The sequence below is a fragment of the Phocoena sinus genome, chromosome 4, assembly GCF_008692025.1.
Source record: "Phocoena sinus isolate mPhoSin1 chromosome 4, mPhoSin1.pri, whole genome shotgun sequence".
Lineage (NCBI taxonomy): Eukaryota > Metazoa > Chordata > Mammalia > Artiodactyla > Phocoenidae > Phocoena > Phocoena sinus.
The window spans coordinates 50,499,646-50,519,106 of NC_045766.1; the positions used below are offsets into that span (position 1 = coordinate 50,499,646).

The following is a 19,461-nucleotide window of genomic DNA, read 5'->3' on the forward strand; positions in this document are numbered from 1 at the left end:
ATAATTAATTAATTCTATAATTAATCACACCATCAGCTTTATAGTTAATAATTAGAAAAGATACTGAACTACCACATCATACTGGGAAGTTAGACTTAGTCTTCTTTTTTTTTTAAATAAATTTATTTATTTGTTTTTGCCTGCGTTGGGTCTTTGCTGCCGTGCACGGGCTTTTTTTAGTGGGGGCTTTTTTAGTGGGGGCTACTCTTCATTGCAGTGTGCGGGCTTCTCGTTGCAGTGGCTTCTCTTGTTGCGGAGCATGAGCCCTAGGTGCGTGGGCTCAGTAGTTGTGGCTCACGGGCTTAGTTGCTCCACAGCATGTGGGATCTTACCGGACCAGGGCTCGAACTCTTGTCCCCTGCATTGGCAGGTGGATTTTTAACCACTGCGCCACCCAGGGAAGTCCCTAGACTTAAATCTTATTGACTTGACATTCTTTATATTTTCTTAATTATTTTTCAAAGGATATTTTCCTCATAGTCAAAAAGTTAATTTCTTGTTGAGGAGAAAGAACGTTATTAATTGTTATACACATCAAATTAAGTAAGATACATTGTAAAGTGCATCTTTCAAATGAATATCTTAAATATAAAAAGATGTTAAAGGGATTGTCAAAGTCAATCTCCTTGTCCCATTTTGTGTTTTTTCAGGATGATCTTGAAGACCTTATTGTTAATTGGGATGAGAGCAAAAGTATTGGTGATATCTTTCTTAAATATGTAAGTATTTTATTTCCTTTTTAAGTTTTCAGGTTAAAGTATCATCTCAACAAGGACTGACAGGGAATGAAAGTTACCTGTTTAAATGTGAGAGCTTTTTAAACACTTTGACATAGTTGTGTTTGTAAAATATATTACAAGTGTTCTTCTCTTCTGAAACATGCCTTCTCTATACAGTCTAACACTTTCTTGATAGCTCAAGGTCATCATTAGGAACACTAATTGTTGTATTGTGCTACAAACATTTTACTATATATATGTTATTTGCCTCTTATAAATAGCCACAGATTAATGATTTTTTTGGAATTTTCAGTAATCGAGTTTTAGTCATTTCTTTCCTTTGTTGATAGCAGTTTTTACTGTCTTTGTGTCTGCATAAAAGTTTCTAATGAACTGTTTCTTCTCTAAGATAAGAACAACATAGTTTATCAAATAAAGTATATTAATTTTGGATGAGATGCTGTGAATAGGATTTATAAATTTCTTTCAGTCTCTTTGGATATGATTTGTAAGTTTCACTGCCTTGGATTCTTGCCCATTTACTTTTGTTTTCCGAGGTCTCCTAACTTTAATCTTTACCCTATATCCCTTAGATGTTTTTTTTCTGGTTGGTTGAGAATTCCAAATATGCAAATTATTGTCCCATATCTTTTTGATACCTGTTAGTCTCAATTAGTAAGACACTTTCCTTTTTTTGTTTTCATTTTACCTAAAAATTACCCAGTACAGTTGGTCTTTTAATGGTGGTTTGGATTCTTCAGTAGATAATAGCATGTTCTTGGATTCTGTATAGATCAACTATAATTACTATATTCTGAACTTATAGAAGTTTTAAAACTTTGTCATATTTATATCAATACTATAAGCTTTAATATACTTCTTTTTCTTTTTATTTGCTTTTCAGGCTTTAGGCTCTGGGTACCAGTTGATGCATTTTGTTTAGCAGTTAACACAGTAGTTAGTGAAAAGTTTATAAAATAAATTCCTGTATTTAACTTGAGAAGAAACTTATTTTAAACTTTTATTTTGGGTCCAGTATGTCAGATTTTGACTATTGATTATTCAACTTTAAGTTTCATTGACTAAGGGTAACATCCATTACCAATTAATGTGTTGTTTTTTTTAATTGTTGCTAGTCAAAAGATTTGGTAAAAACGTACCCTCCCTTTGTGAACTTCTTTGAAATGAGCAAGGAAACAATTATTAAATGTGAAAAACAGAAACCAAGATTTCATGCTTTTCTGAAGGTAATGTGCATTTCTTTCAAATAAAAATCTAATGAGTTCATTAAAATTATACTTTTAGTAAAAATGTATCCATGTAAGAACACCTTAATGTTATCTGTTAACTTTACCTGAGAGTGGCAGTGATGTTTGGCTTCACAAGTTTTGACATGCTACAAGCAGGATCCAAGGGGCAGCTGAATGAATATGAATGTTGTCTGTGGGTTTTTTTTTCTAATTTATTCATGTTTTAGTTCTCAAACACCTCTAAAAATTTTCCAGTGAGTTTTGTTTTGCTCTTAATGATTTTTTTTTCTTACCAGTGCCTTACTTTGTTTATCCAAATGGTATCAGCATAATTAATATTTTAAATTTGTTTTTTTTTCTTTTGAATGGTGTAGATGTAGAGAAACTCAAATGAAATGTATAAGAGTGCTTAGAGAATTCACTCTCTGTTTAAGGTGTTGTTAATCCTTGGCTTGCCAGGAGGCCATTTCAGGCCTTGGGAGATTATTTAGCCACAGTAATCTGCCAGAGAACAACTGCCACCCTACTTCTGTTAGTTCTTATCAGGGCACAAATGATAAAAGTATAATCTAGTAAATGTAATGTCTAATCTTTGCAGAAAACCTTTTAAATAATTAATGAATAAATTAATTCCTTTCAGATAAACCAAGCTAAACCAGAATGTGGGCGGCAAAGCCTTGTTGAACTTCTCATCCGACCAGTACAGAGGTTACCCAGTGTTGCATTACTTTTAAATGGTACTTGTCTGATCTGTTTCCAGACAATTTTGGATGTTTCTATGGAATTGTTTTGTTCTAAAAAATTTGAAAAATTTCTCATTTTCAAAATCCTCTTAGGTTTCGACTTTAAAGCTTATATCTTTTACATAGGAAATGTCTTTATGGATAATCTGAATAATCACTGGTGCTACAAAAATTCACTCTGGCCTAAAATGCTTTATTTGTTGTGATGTCAATTATATTGACTAGTATTGTACTTTTTGTCTGTCTACTAAAAGTCGTCTTATATTTCATGGTGCATCACTAATTTCACGATCAGTTTACATCCACACGAAATTCACCCACAAAATTACAAGATCAGAGATGATTAATATGTCTCAAGTGATTTAGTCTTTTTCTGAATCTTAGTAAAAGTTCTTTATGCTTCATTTTATGCTTTTTTTTCTTACATTGTGCAGAACACTCTTGAAACATACATCCGTTTATTCTAAAACTTAAACTACAGATATAAATGAAAGGGATTTTTATAGCAGAGTTAATTTTTATGAATAAATATGAATAAATTATGCCTGCATGAAAAGAAAGGCATATTTATATGCTTTTATATTACCTGACTTAAAGTAGTGAATAGTTTTAGGACAGTCAATTTTTTTTTTTATTATTTTTATTTCTTTTAATTATTACTATTTTTTTTGCGGTACGCGGGCCTCTCACTGTTGTGACCTCTCCAGTTGCAAAGCACAGGCTCCGGATGCACAGGCTCAGCGGCCATGGCTCACGGGCCCAGCTGCTCCGCGGCATGTGGGATCCTCCCGGACCAGGGCATGAACCCATGTCCCCTGCATTGGCAGGCGGACTCTCAACCACTGCGCCACCAGGGAAGCCCAATTTTTATATTTTTTAAATTTAAGTATGAAAATTAAATTACAAATAGGAATAAGTATAATAAAGCATTTTGGTCCCCAAACCTTAACTACAATAGTGTGTGTAGCAGATGAGGAGGCTAAGTTTGTGACTGTTTAATCTATTGTCTTTAAAGTATATTGGTTAAACTATGAGTTATGGTTGTAACTACAAAAATTGATCATTTTTATTCTCTTTGAGGTTATCTAATGTAGTTTAGAATTACTAACATATGAGATGATTTCCCCAGTCTTTAAAAGCTATCCTGTTTTACAGATTATAAGAAGAATATATGAACACATGAACTTTTAACTTTACAAAGCAGGGTATTTTTTTAATTTATCTTCATTATTGTTTCCTTAAGTACTTATAGGAATCCCATCAAATGTTGTCATGACTAAAATGAACTTGATTTCTAAGCCTTTCTTCTATCATTCCACTTAAAAGATTAGTTGGGCCTGGTATTGGGGAACAAACAGTTAGATGGAACATTATAAGCAACTTGGATAAGAAGAGTCAAAGTGTAAGCATCTCATGAACCTACAAACTAAACAAAACCATCTCTTGAGGACACCAACTGCTTTCTGTGATGGAGCCATGGACCCCGCTATGAAATATGGCATATATAATGATTTCTTAGCTAATTGAGAATCATGTGTTTTCCTTCAGCACTATGGAGAGAGTTTGAAGAATCTAGGAGTCCTCAAGCTTTACTAGAAGGGAATTGAAATAGTGTAAGAAAATCTGTTACATATTATGGAAATTTAGTCAATGAAAAAACATGGAAACTTTAATACATTTAAGAAGAGAGCTCTTAAAAGGGAACATTGCATAAAACTTTTTTTTTTTTTTTTTTTGCGATACGCGGGCCTCTCACTGTTGTGGCCTCTCCCGTTGCGGAGCACAGGCTCCGGACATGCAGGCTCAGTGGCCATGGCTCACAGGGCTCAGCCGCTCTGCAGCATGTGGTATCTTCCTGGACCGGGGCACGAACCCATGTCCCCTGCATCGGCAGGCGGACTCTCAACCACTGCACCACAAGGGAAGCCTGCATAAAACAAGTAAAAGTTAGATATTATTTTTAAAAAATTAATCAACCTGTATCTATCAAAGTGGACAGCATTTTTAAGTCATAGTTGGAGAACCAATGAATTTTTTTTAATCATAGAAAAAACATTTTATCATTACAGATCTTAAGAAGCATACAGCTGAAGAAAATCCTGACAAAAGCACTCTAGAAAAAGCTATTGGATCACTAAAGGAAGTAATGACGTAAGTACACTATTTCAATTTTTTATTGCTCCTTAGATTTAGAATGGAATTGGTAGAACAACTAGAATCATAAATGGTGAGAAAAATATCAGTAGCATAATTCTGTAATAGTATCTAAATTATTTTATAGTAGTGTAGTCACACATGACAATGTTAGAAGTATTGTTAAGCATACAATAATTAATTTAAAACATATTTCTGAAGGTATTGAGCTATTAGGCAGAGAGTAACAATGGTTTAGAAATTTGAAAATTGTAAAAAATACACTAGTAGACATTTTCTTCATATACCTCCAGTCTTAGCTTGTTTTTGTCTTCATATTCTTATAAACGACCCAAATGGAAATTGGTAATTTGACCATGATGTAAAGAAGAAGTTTATAATACTTTTTTCACATTAGCTTTGACTTTTTGTTTCTTACTTTGAATTCTATGGAATTAAATTGATACGGTTTGTTGGAGATGTATTAGAAGCATAAACTCAAAGAAATTTACTAGGGAACTTGATTGTTAAACTTAAGCCGTTTACTGTAGGTTTAACTTGAAGACATAGCATTGATCAGAAATGATTTTTTCCTGACTAATATGATCAAAATTGAAAACTCTGTTGCTGTTAATTGTTTTGCTTCATGAAGGGCGAGGGCATTTCACTTCTTTGAGCTTTACATAATAAGCATATTCAATAGATTTAAATGATTTCTGAGATTCCATGAGGTGCTTCTATGTGAAATAGCGTTTCTTAAAAATACTTGCAAAGGAGCTTCTAGAGAGAAAGATTACTATCTCTAGTGAAAGGATCCAGCAGTAGTATAATGCTCAAATTAATGAATACCAGCTTCTGTTGCTGCTGAAAGCATTATGCATATTTTGGCTTTTGCTTATGTTTATATATTATATGTTAATCAGCCAGCCTTCATGCTTTTGCTTTGTTATTTTGGGATCAGGATAATAGTGTTTTTCAACACTTTGTGGTTTAACATACTCACACGTTATTTTACTTGATCCTTTCTACAAACTACGAATTAAGCAGTGAGTGTTAACGTATTTTCATAAAAGAAAAAAGCTTTTAGTTTTGTTGATTTTTTTTCTATTCTCTATTTCATTCATTTTCACTCTGATCTTTATGATTTCCTTTTTTCCTGCTTGCTTTAGATTTAGCTTGCTCTTTTTTCCTCCCCAGTGTCTTACAGTAGAAGGTTAGGAAACTGATTTGAGATCTTTTTTTTTTTTTTTTTTTTGCTGTATGCGGGCCTCTCACTGTTGTGGCCTCTCCTGTTGCAGAGCACAGGCTCCGGACGCACAGGCTCAGTGGCCATGGCTCACAGGCCTAGCCGCTCCGCGGCATGTGGGATCTTCCCGGACCGGGGCACGAACCTGTGTCCCCTGCATCGGCAGGCGGACTCTTAACCACTGCGCCACCAGGGAAGCCTGAGATCATTTTTTTAATTGTACACTTTTTTTTTTTCACTTCTTTAAATTTATTTATTTATTTTTGGCTGCACTGCGTCTTCATTTTGTCCTCTTTGCTGTGCGGGGGCTTTCTCTAGTTGCGGTGAGCAGGGGCTACTCTTCATTGCGGTGTGCGGGCTTCTCATTGTGGTGGCTTCTCCTGTTGTGGAGCACAGGCTCTAGACGTGCAGGCTTCAGTAGTCGTGGCACGTGGGCTCTAGAGCGCAGGCTCAGAAGCTGTGGCGCACAGGCTTAGTTGCTCCGTGGCATGTGGGATCTTCCTGGACCAGGGCTCAAACCCATGTCCCCTGCATTGGCAGGCAGATTCTCAACCACTGCGCCACCAGGGAAGCCCCTAATTGTATACTTTTATAGCTATAAATTTCCCTTTAAGCATTGCTTTAGTCATATTCCATAAATTTTGTGTTTTTGTTTTTGTTTATCTGAAAGTATTTTCTAATTTCCCTTGTGATTACTTCTTGACCCATTGGTTGTGTAGGAGTGTTTTGGCTAATTCCCACATATTTGTGAATTTTCAAAGTTTCCTTTTGTTATCAATTTCTGATTTTGCTTCATTGTTTATGGAAAATATACTTTGTATTATTTCAGTCCTTTCAAACTTTTTGAGGCCTATTTTATGGCTTAACCTGGAGAATGTTCCATGTACACTTGAGGAGAATATATTGTGCTCTTTTTCATCATTTTACTTTCAGTCTGTTTATGTCTTTGTATGTAAAGTGTATCTTTTGTATACAGGATATAATTGGCCTTGCATTGTTTCCTGTCTCACAGGAATTGACTTCCAGTGACTTAAGAAAGAACCCTGTTTCGTTATACTTTGATTGTTTTTATTTTTTTAGTTGTTTCAGGCAGAGTATATTTTTTTCCTCCTTATTCCATCTTGTCCATTAGTCTTAATTTTTATTTCAGTGAAGTGATTAGCATATGACTTAGGAATGATTTGCATAAAACCTTACCTGAACTTACACTTAGATTATGAGAACCTGAAGTTTATACCATTGTAACGTATTTTAGGAAGTGAGTGAGTATAGTGAGTATAGTTTAAAAAAAAGACACAATATAGTAAGGACTAAAGCAAAATATACTTCTCTGAAGGGTTGTATGAAATATTTTTTAATGTGGGATACTTTTAGGGAATATTTTAACTGATACAGGTATCAAAATTAAGATAGACTCACATGGAAGGATTTTTGTTTGTGACATGAGATGTATGTATATACAGTTCTTATAATCTTGTTCTAAAAGTAACCTTATTAATTTTTCAGCCATATTAATGAAGATAAGAGAAAGACAGAAGCTCAAAAGCAAATTTTCGATGTTGTTTATGAAGTAGATGGATGTCCAGTAGGTATTCATTTTTGATGATTGTCAACTTATTTTCTTTTTCTTGTTAACAGTTGACCCTTGAACAGCTGGGTGTTAAGGGCATCAGCCCCACCAGTGCAGTAGAAAATCTGCATATAACTTTATAGTTGGCCCTTTGTTTCTGTGGTTCTGTATTCATGGATTCAACCAATCATGGATCGTGTAGTACTGGAGTACTTATTTATTGGAAAAAAACTGTGTATAAGTGGACCAACACAGTTCAAACCTGTGTTGTTAAAGGCTCAACTGTATTTAGATTCTGCAGTTATAATATAAACAGAATCTCAACACAACTTTCTTTTAAATTATAACTTTTACAAATTATTTGCTATAAAGTAATCTTTTTTATTAATATTTTCAATCTATTTAGGCTAATCTTTTATCTTCTCACCGAAGCTTAGTTCAGCGAGTTGAAACAATTTCTCTAGGTGAGCACCCCTGTGACAGAGGAGAACAAGTAACCCTCTTCCTCTTCAATGACTGCCTAGAGGTAAAGTTGTCCTTAATACAGTATAATAACACTGCTGTTTTGTGTGACTTCACTGAATGTTTAAACCAAACTTTGATTTAATTACAATAACTTTAAATTAATTTAATTAAGTGATTAAAGTAAATAGCTTAAAGTGAACTTAATCACATTTTTTTGATGAGACTGGTTGTTGACTTAATACTATTAATTGAATGCTTTTAGGAGAAGGCCTAATATTAAGAAATGTGATGATTTTTTATGACTTCAGATCCAAGTCACAATGAAAATTTAGTTTATTTCCATGCAAATAAATACTTAGGTGAAGAATTTTAGGAACTTCTTATATCTATGTATATTTCTTCAAGATTTACAAAATAATTATGAGTTCTTTTTGAAATTTAAGTAGATTTTTCCAGCAAAGAAATCAGTATTTTGTTGAAGAAGGAGATAAGTTGATTATTTAATACAATGAATTTATAATCCCCTGATTTCTTCCTTAAGTCTGCAGGTTTTAGAGTGAGTTAATGGTCAGTTTATCAGATGCGGTGCAATGATTCTAATTCTAAAATTCTTATCTATCCAAGTTAAATTTTTTCCCCATATTACTCCTACAGGCAGATTGAATTATATTTATGTGCTTTTTTAACCCCTTTCTTTCATTATTTTATTCGTGTATTTTTAATCAACTAAACAGTCTAATTGGGGGATATAAAGGAATGTATTTTCCTTCATCTCAGAAAATAGAACACATTCTATCTTCTAATGATAAAGTCATTAACCAGGAGACTCATTTGACATTTGTGTTATTGGGTAACTTTTTGTTGCATTCATTGAAGTGATTTTGATGAGTTGCCTTTTTCTTTAAAATTTATACTTCTTCCTTTTATTCCTTTCTACTTCATTTCTTATCTAGTGCTACCCTCTTGTATCATGCACATTAGTATTTTTTTTTTTAACATCTTTATTGGAGTCTAATTTTTTTTTTTTTTTTTTTTTTTTTTGCGGTACACGGGCCTCTCACTGTTGTGGCCTCTCCCGTTGTGGACCACAGGCTCCAGACGCATAGGCCCAGCGGCCATGGCTCATGGGCCAACCCGCTCCACGGCATGTGGGATCCTTTCGGACCCGGGTACGAACCCGTGTCCCCTGCATTGGCAGGCGGACTCTCAACCACTGTGCCACCAGGGAAGCCCTGGAGTATAATTGATTTACAATGGTGTATTAGTTTCTGCTTTATAACAAAATGAATCAGCTATACATATACATATATCCCAATATCTCCTCCTGCTTGGATCTCCCTCCCATCATCCCTATCCCACCCCACTAGGTGGTCACAAAGCACCAAGCTGATCTCCCTATGCTATGTGGCTTCTTTCCACTAGCTATCTGTTTTACATTTGGTAGTGTATATATGTCCATGCCAGTCTCTCACTTCGTCCCAGCTTACCCTTCCCCCTTTCCATGTCCTCAAGTCCATTCTCTACGTCTGCCTCTTTATTCCTGTCCTGCCCCTAGGTTCTTCAGAACCTTTTTTTTTTGTATTCCATATATATGTGTTACCATATGGTGTTCGTTTTTCTCTTTCTGACTTAACTTCACTCTGTATGACAGACTCTAGGTCCATCCACCTCACTACACATAACTCGGTTTTGTTCTTTTTATGGCTGAGTAATATTCAATTGTATATATGTGCTACATCTTCTTTATCCATTCATCTGTTGATGGACAGACACTTAGGTTGCTTCCATGCCCTGGCTATTATAAATAGAGCTGAAATGAACATTGTGGCACATGACTTTTTGTGTTTTGGGGTTTTTTGGTTTTTTTTTTTTTTTAATTTTTCAATTTTATTTTATTTGTTTTTTTATACAGCAGGTTCTTATTAGTTATCCATTTTATACATATTAGTGTATATATGTCAATCCCAATCTCCCAATTCATCACACCACCACTCTCCCCCTTGGTGTCCATAACATTTCTTCTCTACATTTGTGTCTCTATTTCTGCCCTGCAAACTGGTTCATCTGTACCATTTTTCTAGGCTCCACATATATGCATTAATATACAATATTTTTCTCTCTCTGACTTACTTCACTCTGTATGACAGTCTCTAGATCCATCCACATCTCTATAAATGACCCAATTTTGTTCCTTTTTATGGCTGAGTAACATTCCATTGTATATATGTACCACATCTTCTTCATCCATTCATCTGTCAATGGGCATTTGTGTGTATTGAAGAATCCTTGCATTCCTGGGATAAACCCCACTCGATCATGGTATATGATCCTTTTAATGTGCTGTTGGATTCTGTTTGCTAGTATTTTGTTGAGGAATTTTGCATCTATGTTCATCAGTGATATTGGCCTGTAGTTTTCTTTCTTTGTGACATTTTTGTCTAGTTTTGGTATCATGGTGATGGTGGCCTCGTAGAATGAGTTTGGGTGTGTTCCTCCCTCTGCTATATTTTGGAAGAGTTTGAGAAGGATAGGTGTTAGCTATTCTCTAAACGTTTGGTAGAATTCACCTGTGAAGCCATCTGATCCTGGGCTTTTGTTTGTTGGAATATTTTTTATTTTATTTTATTTATTTATTTTTTTTTGTTTGTTGGAATATTTTTAATCATAGTTTCAAATGCAGTGCTTGTGATTGGTCTGTTCATATTTTCTATTTCTTCCTGGTTCAGTCTTGGAACGTTGTGCATTTCTAAGAATTTGTCCATTTCTTCCAGGTTGTCCATTTGATTGGCATAGAGTTGCTTGCAATAGTCTCTCATAATCCTTTGTATTTTCTGCATTGTCAGTTGTTACTTTTCCTATTTCTTTTCTAATTCTATTGATTTGAGTCTTCTTCCTTTTTTTTCTTGATGAGCCTGAGTAATGGTTTATCAACATGGTTTATTTTCTCAAAGAACCAGCTTTTAGTTTTATTGATCTTTGCTATTGTTTCCTTCATTTCTTTTTCATTTATTTCTGATCTGAACTTTATGATTTCTTTCCTTCCGCTAACTTTGGGGTTTTTTTGTTCTTCTTTCTCTAATTGCTTTAGGTGTAAGGTTAGGTTGTTTATTTGAGATGTTTCTTGTTTCTTGAGGTAGGATTGTATTGCTATAAAGTTCCCTCTTAGAACTGCTTCTGCTGCATCCCATGGGTTTTGGGTCATCGTGTTTTCCTTGTCATTTGTTTCTAGGTATTTTTTGATTTCCTCTTTGATTTCTTCAATGATCTCTTGGTTCTCAACTAGTGTACTGTTTAGCCTCCATGTGTTTGTATTTTTTCCTGTAATTGATATCTAGTCTGATAGCGTTGTGGTTGGAAAAGATACTTGATACGATTTCAGTGTTCTTAAATTTACCAAAGCTTGATTTGTGACACAAGATATGATCTCTCCTGGGGAATGTTCTGTAAGCACTTGAGAAGAAAGTGTATTCTATTGTTTTTGGATGGAATGTCCTATAACTATCAGTTGAGTCCGTCTTGTTTAATGTGTCATTTAAAGCTTGTGTTTCCTTATTTATTTTCATTTTGGATGATCTGTCCATTGTTGAAAGTGGGGTATTAAAGTCCCCTAATATGAATTTGTTACTGTCGATTTCTCCTTTAATGGCTGTTAGCATTTGCCTTATGTGCTCCTATGTTAGATGCATAAATATTTACAATTGTTATATCTTCTTAGATTGATCCCTTGATCATTATGTAGTGTCCATATTTGTCTCTTGTAACAGTCTTTGTTTTAAAGTCTGTTTTGTCTGATATGAGAATTGCTACTCCAGCTTTCTTTTTTTTGTGTGTGTGTGGTACGTGGGCCTCTCACTGCTGCAGCCTCTTCCATCGTGGAGCACAGGCTCCGGACGCGCAGGTGCAGCGGCCACGGCTCACGGGCCCAGCCACTCCGCGGCACGCGGGACCCTCCCAGACTGGGGCACGAACCAGTATCCCCTGCATCGGCAGGCAGACTCCCAACCACTGCGCCACCAGGGAAGCCCTCCAGCTTTCTTTTGATTTCCTTTTGCATGGAATATCTTTTTCCATCCCTTCACTTTCAGTCTGTATGTGTCCCTAGGTCTGGAGTGGGTCTCTTGTAGACAGCATATGTACCGGTCTTGTTTTTGTATCCATTCACCCAGTCTGTGTCTTTTGGTTGGAACACTTAATCCATTTACATTTAAGGTAGTTATTGATATGTATGTTCCTATTACCATTTTCTTAATTGTTTTGGGTTTCTTATTGTAGGTCTTTTCCTTCTTTTGTTTTTCCTGCCTAGAGACGTTCCTTTAGCATTTGTTGTAAAGCTGGTTTGGTGGTGCCGAATTCTCTTAGCTTTTGCTTGTCTGTAAAGGTTTTAATTTCTCCATCAAATCTGAATGAGATCCTTGCTGGGTAGAGTAATCTTGGTGGTAGGTTTTTCCCTTTCATCACTTTAAATATGTCCTGCCACTCCCTTCTGGCTTGCAGAGTTTCTGCTGAAGGATCAGCTGTTAACCTTATGGGGATTCCCTTGTATGTTATTTGTTGTTTTTCCCTTGCTGCTTTTAATATTTTTTCTTTGTATTTAATTTTTAGTAGTTTGATTAATTTGTGTCTTGGCGTGTTTCTCCTTAGATTTATCCTGTATGGGACTCTCTTTGCTTTCTGGATTTGATTGACTATTTCCTTTCCCATATTAGGGAAGTTTTCAACTATAATCTCTTCAAATATTTTCTCAGTCCATTTCTTTTTCTCTTCATCTTCTGGGACCCCTATAATTCGAATGTTGGTGTGTTTAATGTTGTCCCAGAGGTCACTGAGACTGTCCTCAGTTCTTTTCATTCTTTTTTTCTTTATTCTGCTCTGCGGTAGTTATTTCCACTATGGTATCTTCCAGGTCACTTATCCGTTCTTCTTTCTCAGTTATTCTGCTATTGATTCCTTCTAGAGAATTTTTTATTTCATTTATTGTGCTGTTCATCATTGTTTGTTTGCTCTTTAGTTCTTCTAGGTCCGTGTTAAACACTTCTTGTATTTCCTCCATTCTGTTTCCAAGATTTTGGATCATCTTTACTATCATTACTCTGAATTTGTTTTCAGGTACACTGCCTATTTCCTCTTCATTTGTTTGGTCTGGTGGGTTTTTACCTTGCTCCTTCATCTGCTGTGTGTTTCTCTGTCTTCTCATTTTTCTTAACTTACTGTGTTTGGGGTTTCCTTTTCGCAGGCTGCAGGTTCGTAGTTCCCATTGATTTTGGTGTCTGGCCCAGTGGCTAAAGTTGGTTCAGTGGGTTGTGTAGGCTTCCTGTTGGAGGGGACTGGTGTCTGTGTTCTGGTGGATGAGGCTGGATCTTGTCTTTCTGGTGGACATGACTGCATCCGGTGATGTGTTTTGTGGTGTCTGTGACCTTATTATGATTTTAGGCAGCCTCTCTGCTCATGAGTAGCGTTGTGTTCCTGTCTTGTTAGTTGTTTGGGATAAGGTATCCAGCACTGTAGTTTGCTGGTCGTTGAGTGGAGCTGGGTCTTAGCGTTGAGATGCAGATCTCTGGGAGAGCTTTCGCCGTTTGGTATTACATGGAGTCGGGAGTTCTCTGGTAGACCGATATCCTGAACTTGGCTCTTCCACGTCAGAGGCACAGGCCTGACACCTGGCTGGAGCACCAAGACCCTGTTAGCCACATGGCTCAGAAGCAAAGGGAGAAAAAAATGACATAAAGAGAGATAGAAAAATAAAATAAAGTTATTAAAATAAAAATGTTGTTAAAAATAAAAAAAATAAGAAGTAATTAAAAAAAAGAAAAGAAAGAATGACCAAAGCAAAAAACAGATCCACCAAGGATAACAAGTGCCAAAAACTATACTAAAAAAAAAAAAAAGCAGACAGACAGAACCTTAGGACAAATGGTAAAAGCAACACTATACAGACAGAATCACACAAAGAAGCACACAAATTCACAAAAAGAGAAAAAGGGGGGAAAAAAATCTATGTATTAAAAAAAAAATAGGAAGAGAGCAACCAAAGCAATAAACAAATCTACCAATGATAATAAACTCTAAATACTAAACTAAGATAAACATAAGACCAGACACAAATGAGATGCAGAAAGCAAACCCCAAGTCTACAGTTGCTCCCAAAGTCCGCCTCCTCAATTTGGGATGATTCGTTGTCTATTCAGGTATTCCACAGATGCAGGGTACACCAAATTGATTGTGGAGATTTAATCCACTGCTCCTGAGGCTGCTGTGAGAGATTTCCCTTTCTCTTCTTTGTTCGCACAGCTCCTGGGGTTCAGCTTTGGACTTGGCCCTGCCTCTACATGTAGGTCGACTGAGGGCATCTGTTCCCGCTTAGAAAGGACAGGGTTAAAGGAGCAGCTGATTAGGGGGCTCTGGCTCACTCAGGCCGGGGGGAGGGAGAGGTACGGAATGTGGGGCCGAGCCTGCAGCGACAGAGGCCCACATAACATTGCAACAGCCTGAGGTGCGCCATGTGTTCTCCCGGAGAAGTTGTCCCTGGATCACGGGACCCTGGCAGTGGCAGGCTGCACAGGCTCCCTGGAGGGGAGATGTGAGTAGTGACCTGTGCTTGCACACAGGCTTCTTGGTGGCTGCAGCAGCAGCCTTGGTGTCTCATGCCCGCCTCTGGTGTCCGCGCTGATAGCCGCTACTTGCACCCGTCTCTGGACCTCATTTAGGCGGTGCTCTGAATCCCCTCTCCTCGTGCACCCCAAAACAATGATCTCTTGCCTTTTCGGCAGCTCCATACTTTTTCCCGGACTCCCTCCCGACTATCTGTGGTGCACTAGCCCCTTCAGGGTGTGTTCATGCTGCCAACCCCATTCCTCTCCCTGGGATCTGACCAAAGCCCAAGCCTCAGCTCCCAGCCCCCGCCCGCCCCGGCGGCTGAGTAGACAATCCTCTTGGGCTGGTGAGTGCTTGTCGGCACTGATCCTCTGTGTGGGAATCTCTCCACTTTGCCCTCTGCACCCCTGTTGCTGTGCTCTCCTCCATGGCGCTGAAGCTTCCCCCCCCCCACCCTCCTGTCTCCACCAGTGAATGGGCTTCCTAATGTGTGGAAACCTTTCCTCCTTCACAGCTCCCTCCCACTGGTGCAGGTCCCGTCCCTATCCTTTTGTCTCTGTTTATTCTTTTTTCTTTTGCCCTACCCAGGTACGTGGGGGGTTTCTTGCCTTTTGGGAGGTCTGAGGTCTTCTGCCAGCATTCAGTAGGTGTTCTGTAGGAGTTGTTCTACACGCAGATGTATTTCTGATGTATTTGTGGGGAGGAAGATGATCTCCGTGTCTTACTCCTCCGCCATCTTGAAGGTCTCCTGCACATTAGTTTTTAAAGTATAAATACAACGGAATCTTAGAGAACAAGCCAGGTACAGTTACAGGTGCAATAAAATCTCACCAAAAATTTACTTGTGTTAAAGAGTTTTGTTGTTGTGAGGTTAGTGAAAAATGGTATTTTCATTTGGTCAGTACTATCACAAAACACAAAAGTAAAGGCAGTGAAAATACTGTACACAATTGACCTTACCCTGAACTGAGAAAGTTATAAAAAATCATGAGGCAGATAATTCTGAACTACTTGTCTCCCCTGTAATGAGAGCTTTAGCCTGCTCTGCTTTTCAGAACAGGGACTAGGTAGAGTCAATTTTTGATCATATTTTATTTGAATCTGCAGTATCATGCTCACTGAGTACCATGTAGCTGCTTAGTAGTTGTTTGTTTGCTTTCATTAAAGCTTTTGTAAGTTTTTCCTGTTGACGTTCATAGGTCAGCTGGCTCCATTCATCTAATAGGTTAGGTTATCTGTACTTCCTTTGCTAATCCATTCTGGTCTTTATCCTCTTAATCCTTAGATAGTTGACTTACTTTAAATTTTTTAATTTTACATCCCCTTCAATTTTTGTGAAGTCTTCTACAACTGGCTCATTGACTTACCTTCCATTTTAATTCCTGCCATTGGTCATTCCTTGTAGCCTCCAAGTCTGTTATCTGATACCCTGGTTTCTCATTTCCTTCATCTTCCTGAATTCAGTGACTTTTTATTCTACTCTCTCTTAGTCTCCATGTCAGAATCACATTAACTGTAACATTTCTATTTCTAACATTAAATTTGAACTCCAAATTTATAATTTGGACTTTTAGATTTATAAACTCTTATTCTTTAGCTTGTTTGTTTAAAAAAAAAAAAAACGTTGAGCAAATTTGGAATGAAGAGAATGGTAAAAGTTAGAGGTATTTAAAATAGATAAGATCTAAACTGACTTCACTTAAACATGACAGGTGATGTATCTGTATTTTGAGTTTTTACCTTGATGGACTAGCATTTGTATCATCAATATTAGCACTTGTCATTGTTTTTCCTTTTTAAAAATGAACCTTAAAATTATTTATTTTGCTTAGCTAAATTATAAGTATATTCAAATAGTACAGTGGAAATAATTAAAGAATCAGCTTTCTTCATATATTAATGTAAATGGGGCTTTAATATTTGATATGTATCATAGATCTGCGTCATATTTCTGCATCAATGTGAGTATGATACCGACTGCCTTTTGATCTTGTCTCATTAGCCAACACAAGCTATCAACAGTACATTTTTCAGCCTTACTTTGTCATATTCATGATGATGACCAGTCAATCTCAATTCATTAAGTAGCTTAATCTATATCATTTTGTGTTAATGTCTTTCAGTTGATGATTATAATCCCCAAAGAAATGTTCTTTTAAAAAGGCAAAATAATATACTAGGATTTCATGGAAATGAAAACAATAAATTTAAAGACCTTATAAAATTCACAGAACTCAAATACATCATGAGTCACAGGGTCCTTTCTGATTTTGCTCCTGTCTTCTCCAGCATTACTTTACCTGTGTCTTCCTTTGCATGAGTTCCCAGTTTAGGTAAAGTTATATCTTAACATAGCACCTTGACTTTATAATTTGTATCAATTTTTAATGTATTATTTAGTTACTTTAATTTTCCTGTTTTTCAGTAGTATGTAGGTATCATGAGAGCCAGAACCATTTCTGTATTATTCACTCCTTTATCCTCAGTGCCTTGCAAAGCATCTGAGATAATTGTGTATTCTGCTCTTACACTGAAATCAATTATCTTTTGAACCCAAGGCAGCAATCCCAGAGCAACTATTCCCCTTTCCGAATTCAAGGCCTTTTATTGAAGGTTCCTTCATCCTTTGATCCTGTTACTTCTCACAGTGCTTCTAAGTTCTTTCACACCTCTGGGGTCGTTTCCATATATCCTGTTTTCCTGACTTTTGAGCTCTTCTCATATAAACATGAGCATTCCTGCTACATAGTTACATGTATGAATTTGTCACATAGTAACTATGCTTCTTATCAGATAGTAATTTTGGAACGACTGGTAGTTAAATAAGCTGCATATAGATTTATGTGATTAGTGCCATTTAACTTTTAAGCATTTGGTGTTTGTTTTTATGTTACTGACGATGACTTTTTTTTTTTCCTATAATCAGATAGCAAGAAAACGACACAAGGTTATTGGCACTTTTAGGAGTCCTCATGGCCAGACCCGACCCCCAGCTTCTCTTAAGCATATTCATCTAATGCCTCTTTCTCAGATTAAGAAGGTGCTAGACATACGAGAGACAGAAGGTATGGTCATTGGATAAACTATTGGCTAGATAAAAATAGTTTATATTCATTGAAAGTTTGATTCCCTTATATATATTTTTTAAGCTGGTATATTATCTTTAAATATTGTTGGTTAGTTCTGGCAAAGTAATTGTTCTTATACTTCAACTACATCTCTAGGAACTGGGAGATTTTTAGTTTTTTTCAAATGAAAATACTATCTCAGTCTGAAGGATATCTTCATCTCTTAAGGGACAGAGAGCTTTTAAGTGGTTACATGTCAAAATAGTGCCCATTCCCACACCAAAACTTATTTTTATTCCTTCAGAATCCAGAGACAATTGTAGTCTATTACCTGTGCCCCACAGCTTATAACCTTCCCTGTTGCCAATGGCTGTATTGTTAGGGATACACGTAGGATATGACCAGGAATAGATGTGCATGAGTAAGTACACCCAAAGTAACTATGGTAGACTCAACATGGGCTCAAATGTGTATTAAGGAAAGCTTTTACTCTATACTTTGGGAGTGTTAGAAAGGATTCTTTGAAGGCCTGAAATTGGGAAAAGTTTATACCTACTGGCGCAGTATCAGTTTTTAAAATAGTACCTAGTGATGTGCATGCCTGGCAATATTTTGCTTGTTTAGGCATATATTTTTACAGTGTAAACTGGTTCCATTACTGATCCTATCCTCAAATGATGGAAAGCTTTTAATTTATGAGAAACAATAAAAAAACCCTTGAATGGCAACTTATATTGCTATCTTTACTCAGTTGTCAAATTCTGGATTTATTAAAGGTTACATAGAACATTCACTTAAATGATCTCTATATTTTTGGATTATAATTATGGAAGACTTCATTGTTTAAAATACGTTCTGTTTTAGCATCTTGGTCATAAAACATTTTGTAACAATTTTAATATTTGAGTATTTTATTTGAACTAGATTTAAATAGGTTGAATTATTGAATTATTCTTACAATGTCACTTTATTTTAAAACTTAACTTCTAGAATTCTAAGAAATGATATAATCTAATTTTTTAAAACTCCATCAAAGAAAATATGAAATGTCATGGAAAATACTGCTTACTTAACAATATCATTGTTGGTTCCTCACATGGTACATACTATTATAATTCTTTCCAGTGTTTCAACTTAATATGATGCTATTCTTTGTCCAGTTAAAAACAGAGGGGAGGGCTTCCCTGGTGGCACAGTGGTTGAGAGTCCGCCAGCTGATGCAGGGGACATGGGTTTGTGCCCTGGTCCGGGAAGATCCCACGTGCTGCGGAGCGGCTAGGCCCGTGAGCCATGGCCGCTGAGCCTGTGCGTCCAGAGCCTATGCTCCGCAACGGGAGAGGCCGCAACAGGGAGAGGCCCGTGTAACGCAAAAAAAAAAAAAAAAAAGAGGGGACAGAAAAGGTAGAGAAGAGATAATTTTTTGGAATCTCATTGCTCTGAGGGAACTTGTGTTAAGTCTGTCATTTTCCAAGGAGTAACATTTAATGTTTGTGATTATTCTGGAACCCTAGATTGCCATAATGCTTTTGCCTTGCTTGTGAGGCCACCTACAGAGCAGGCAAATGTGCTGCTCAGTTTCCAGATGACATCAGAGGAACCTCCAAAAGAAAACTGGCTAAAGATGCTATGTCGACATGTAGCCAACACCATTTGTAAAGCAGATGCTGTAAGTTCTT

At 36.6% G+C, this 19,461-nt stretch overlaps 1 protein-coding gene across 12 annotated transcripts in view; it reads left to right on the forward strand.

The window, feature by feature from the left end:
* The window catches only part of ECT2 (epithelial cell transforming 2), a 64,213-nt gene that overhangs the window by 29,470 nt on the left and 15,282 nt on the right, over positions 1 to 19,461 (forward strand). For all 12 annotated transcript variants that reach the window (XM_032630844.1, XM_032630851.1, XM_032630847.1 and 9 more), the window contains 8 exons: positions 651 to 719; positions 1,856 to 1,966; positions 2,610 to 2,706; positions 4,782 to 4,863; positions 7,598 to 7,676; positions 8,068 to 8,187; positions 17,644 to 17,782; positions 19,297 to 19,451. In XM_032630844.1, the coding sequence (XP_032486735.1) occupies positions 651 to 719; positions 1,856 to 1,966; positions 2,610 to 2,706; positions 4,782 to 4,863; positions 7,598 to 7,676; positions 8,068 to 8,187; positions 17,644 to 17,782; positions 19,297 to 19,451 (852 nt within the window). The remainder of the gene's footprint in view (positions 1 to 650; positions 720 to 1,855; positions 1,967 to 2,609; positions 2,707 to 4,781; positions 4,864 to 7,597; positions 7,677 to 8,067; positions 8,188 to 17,643; positions 17,783 to 19,296; positions 19,452 to 19,461) is intronic.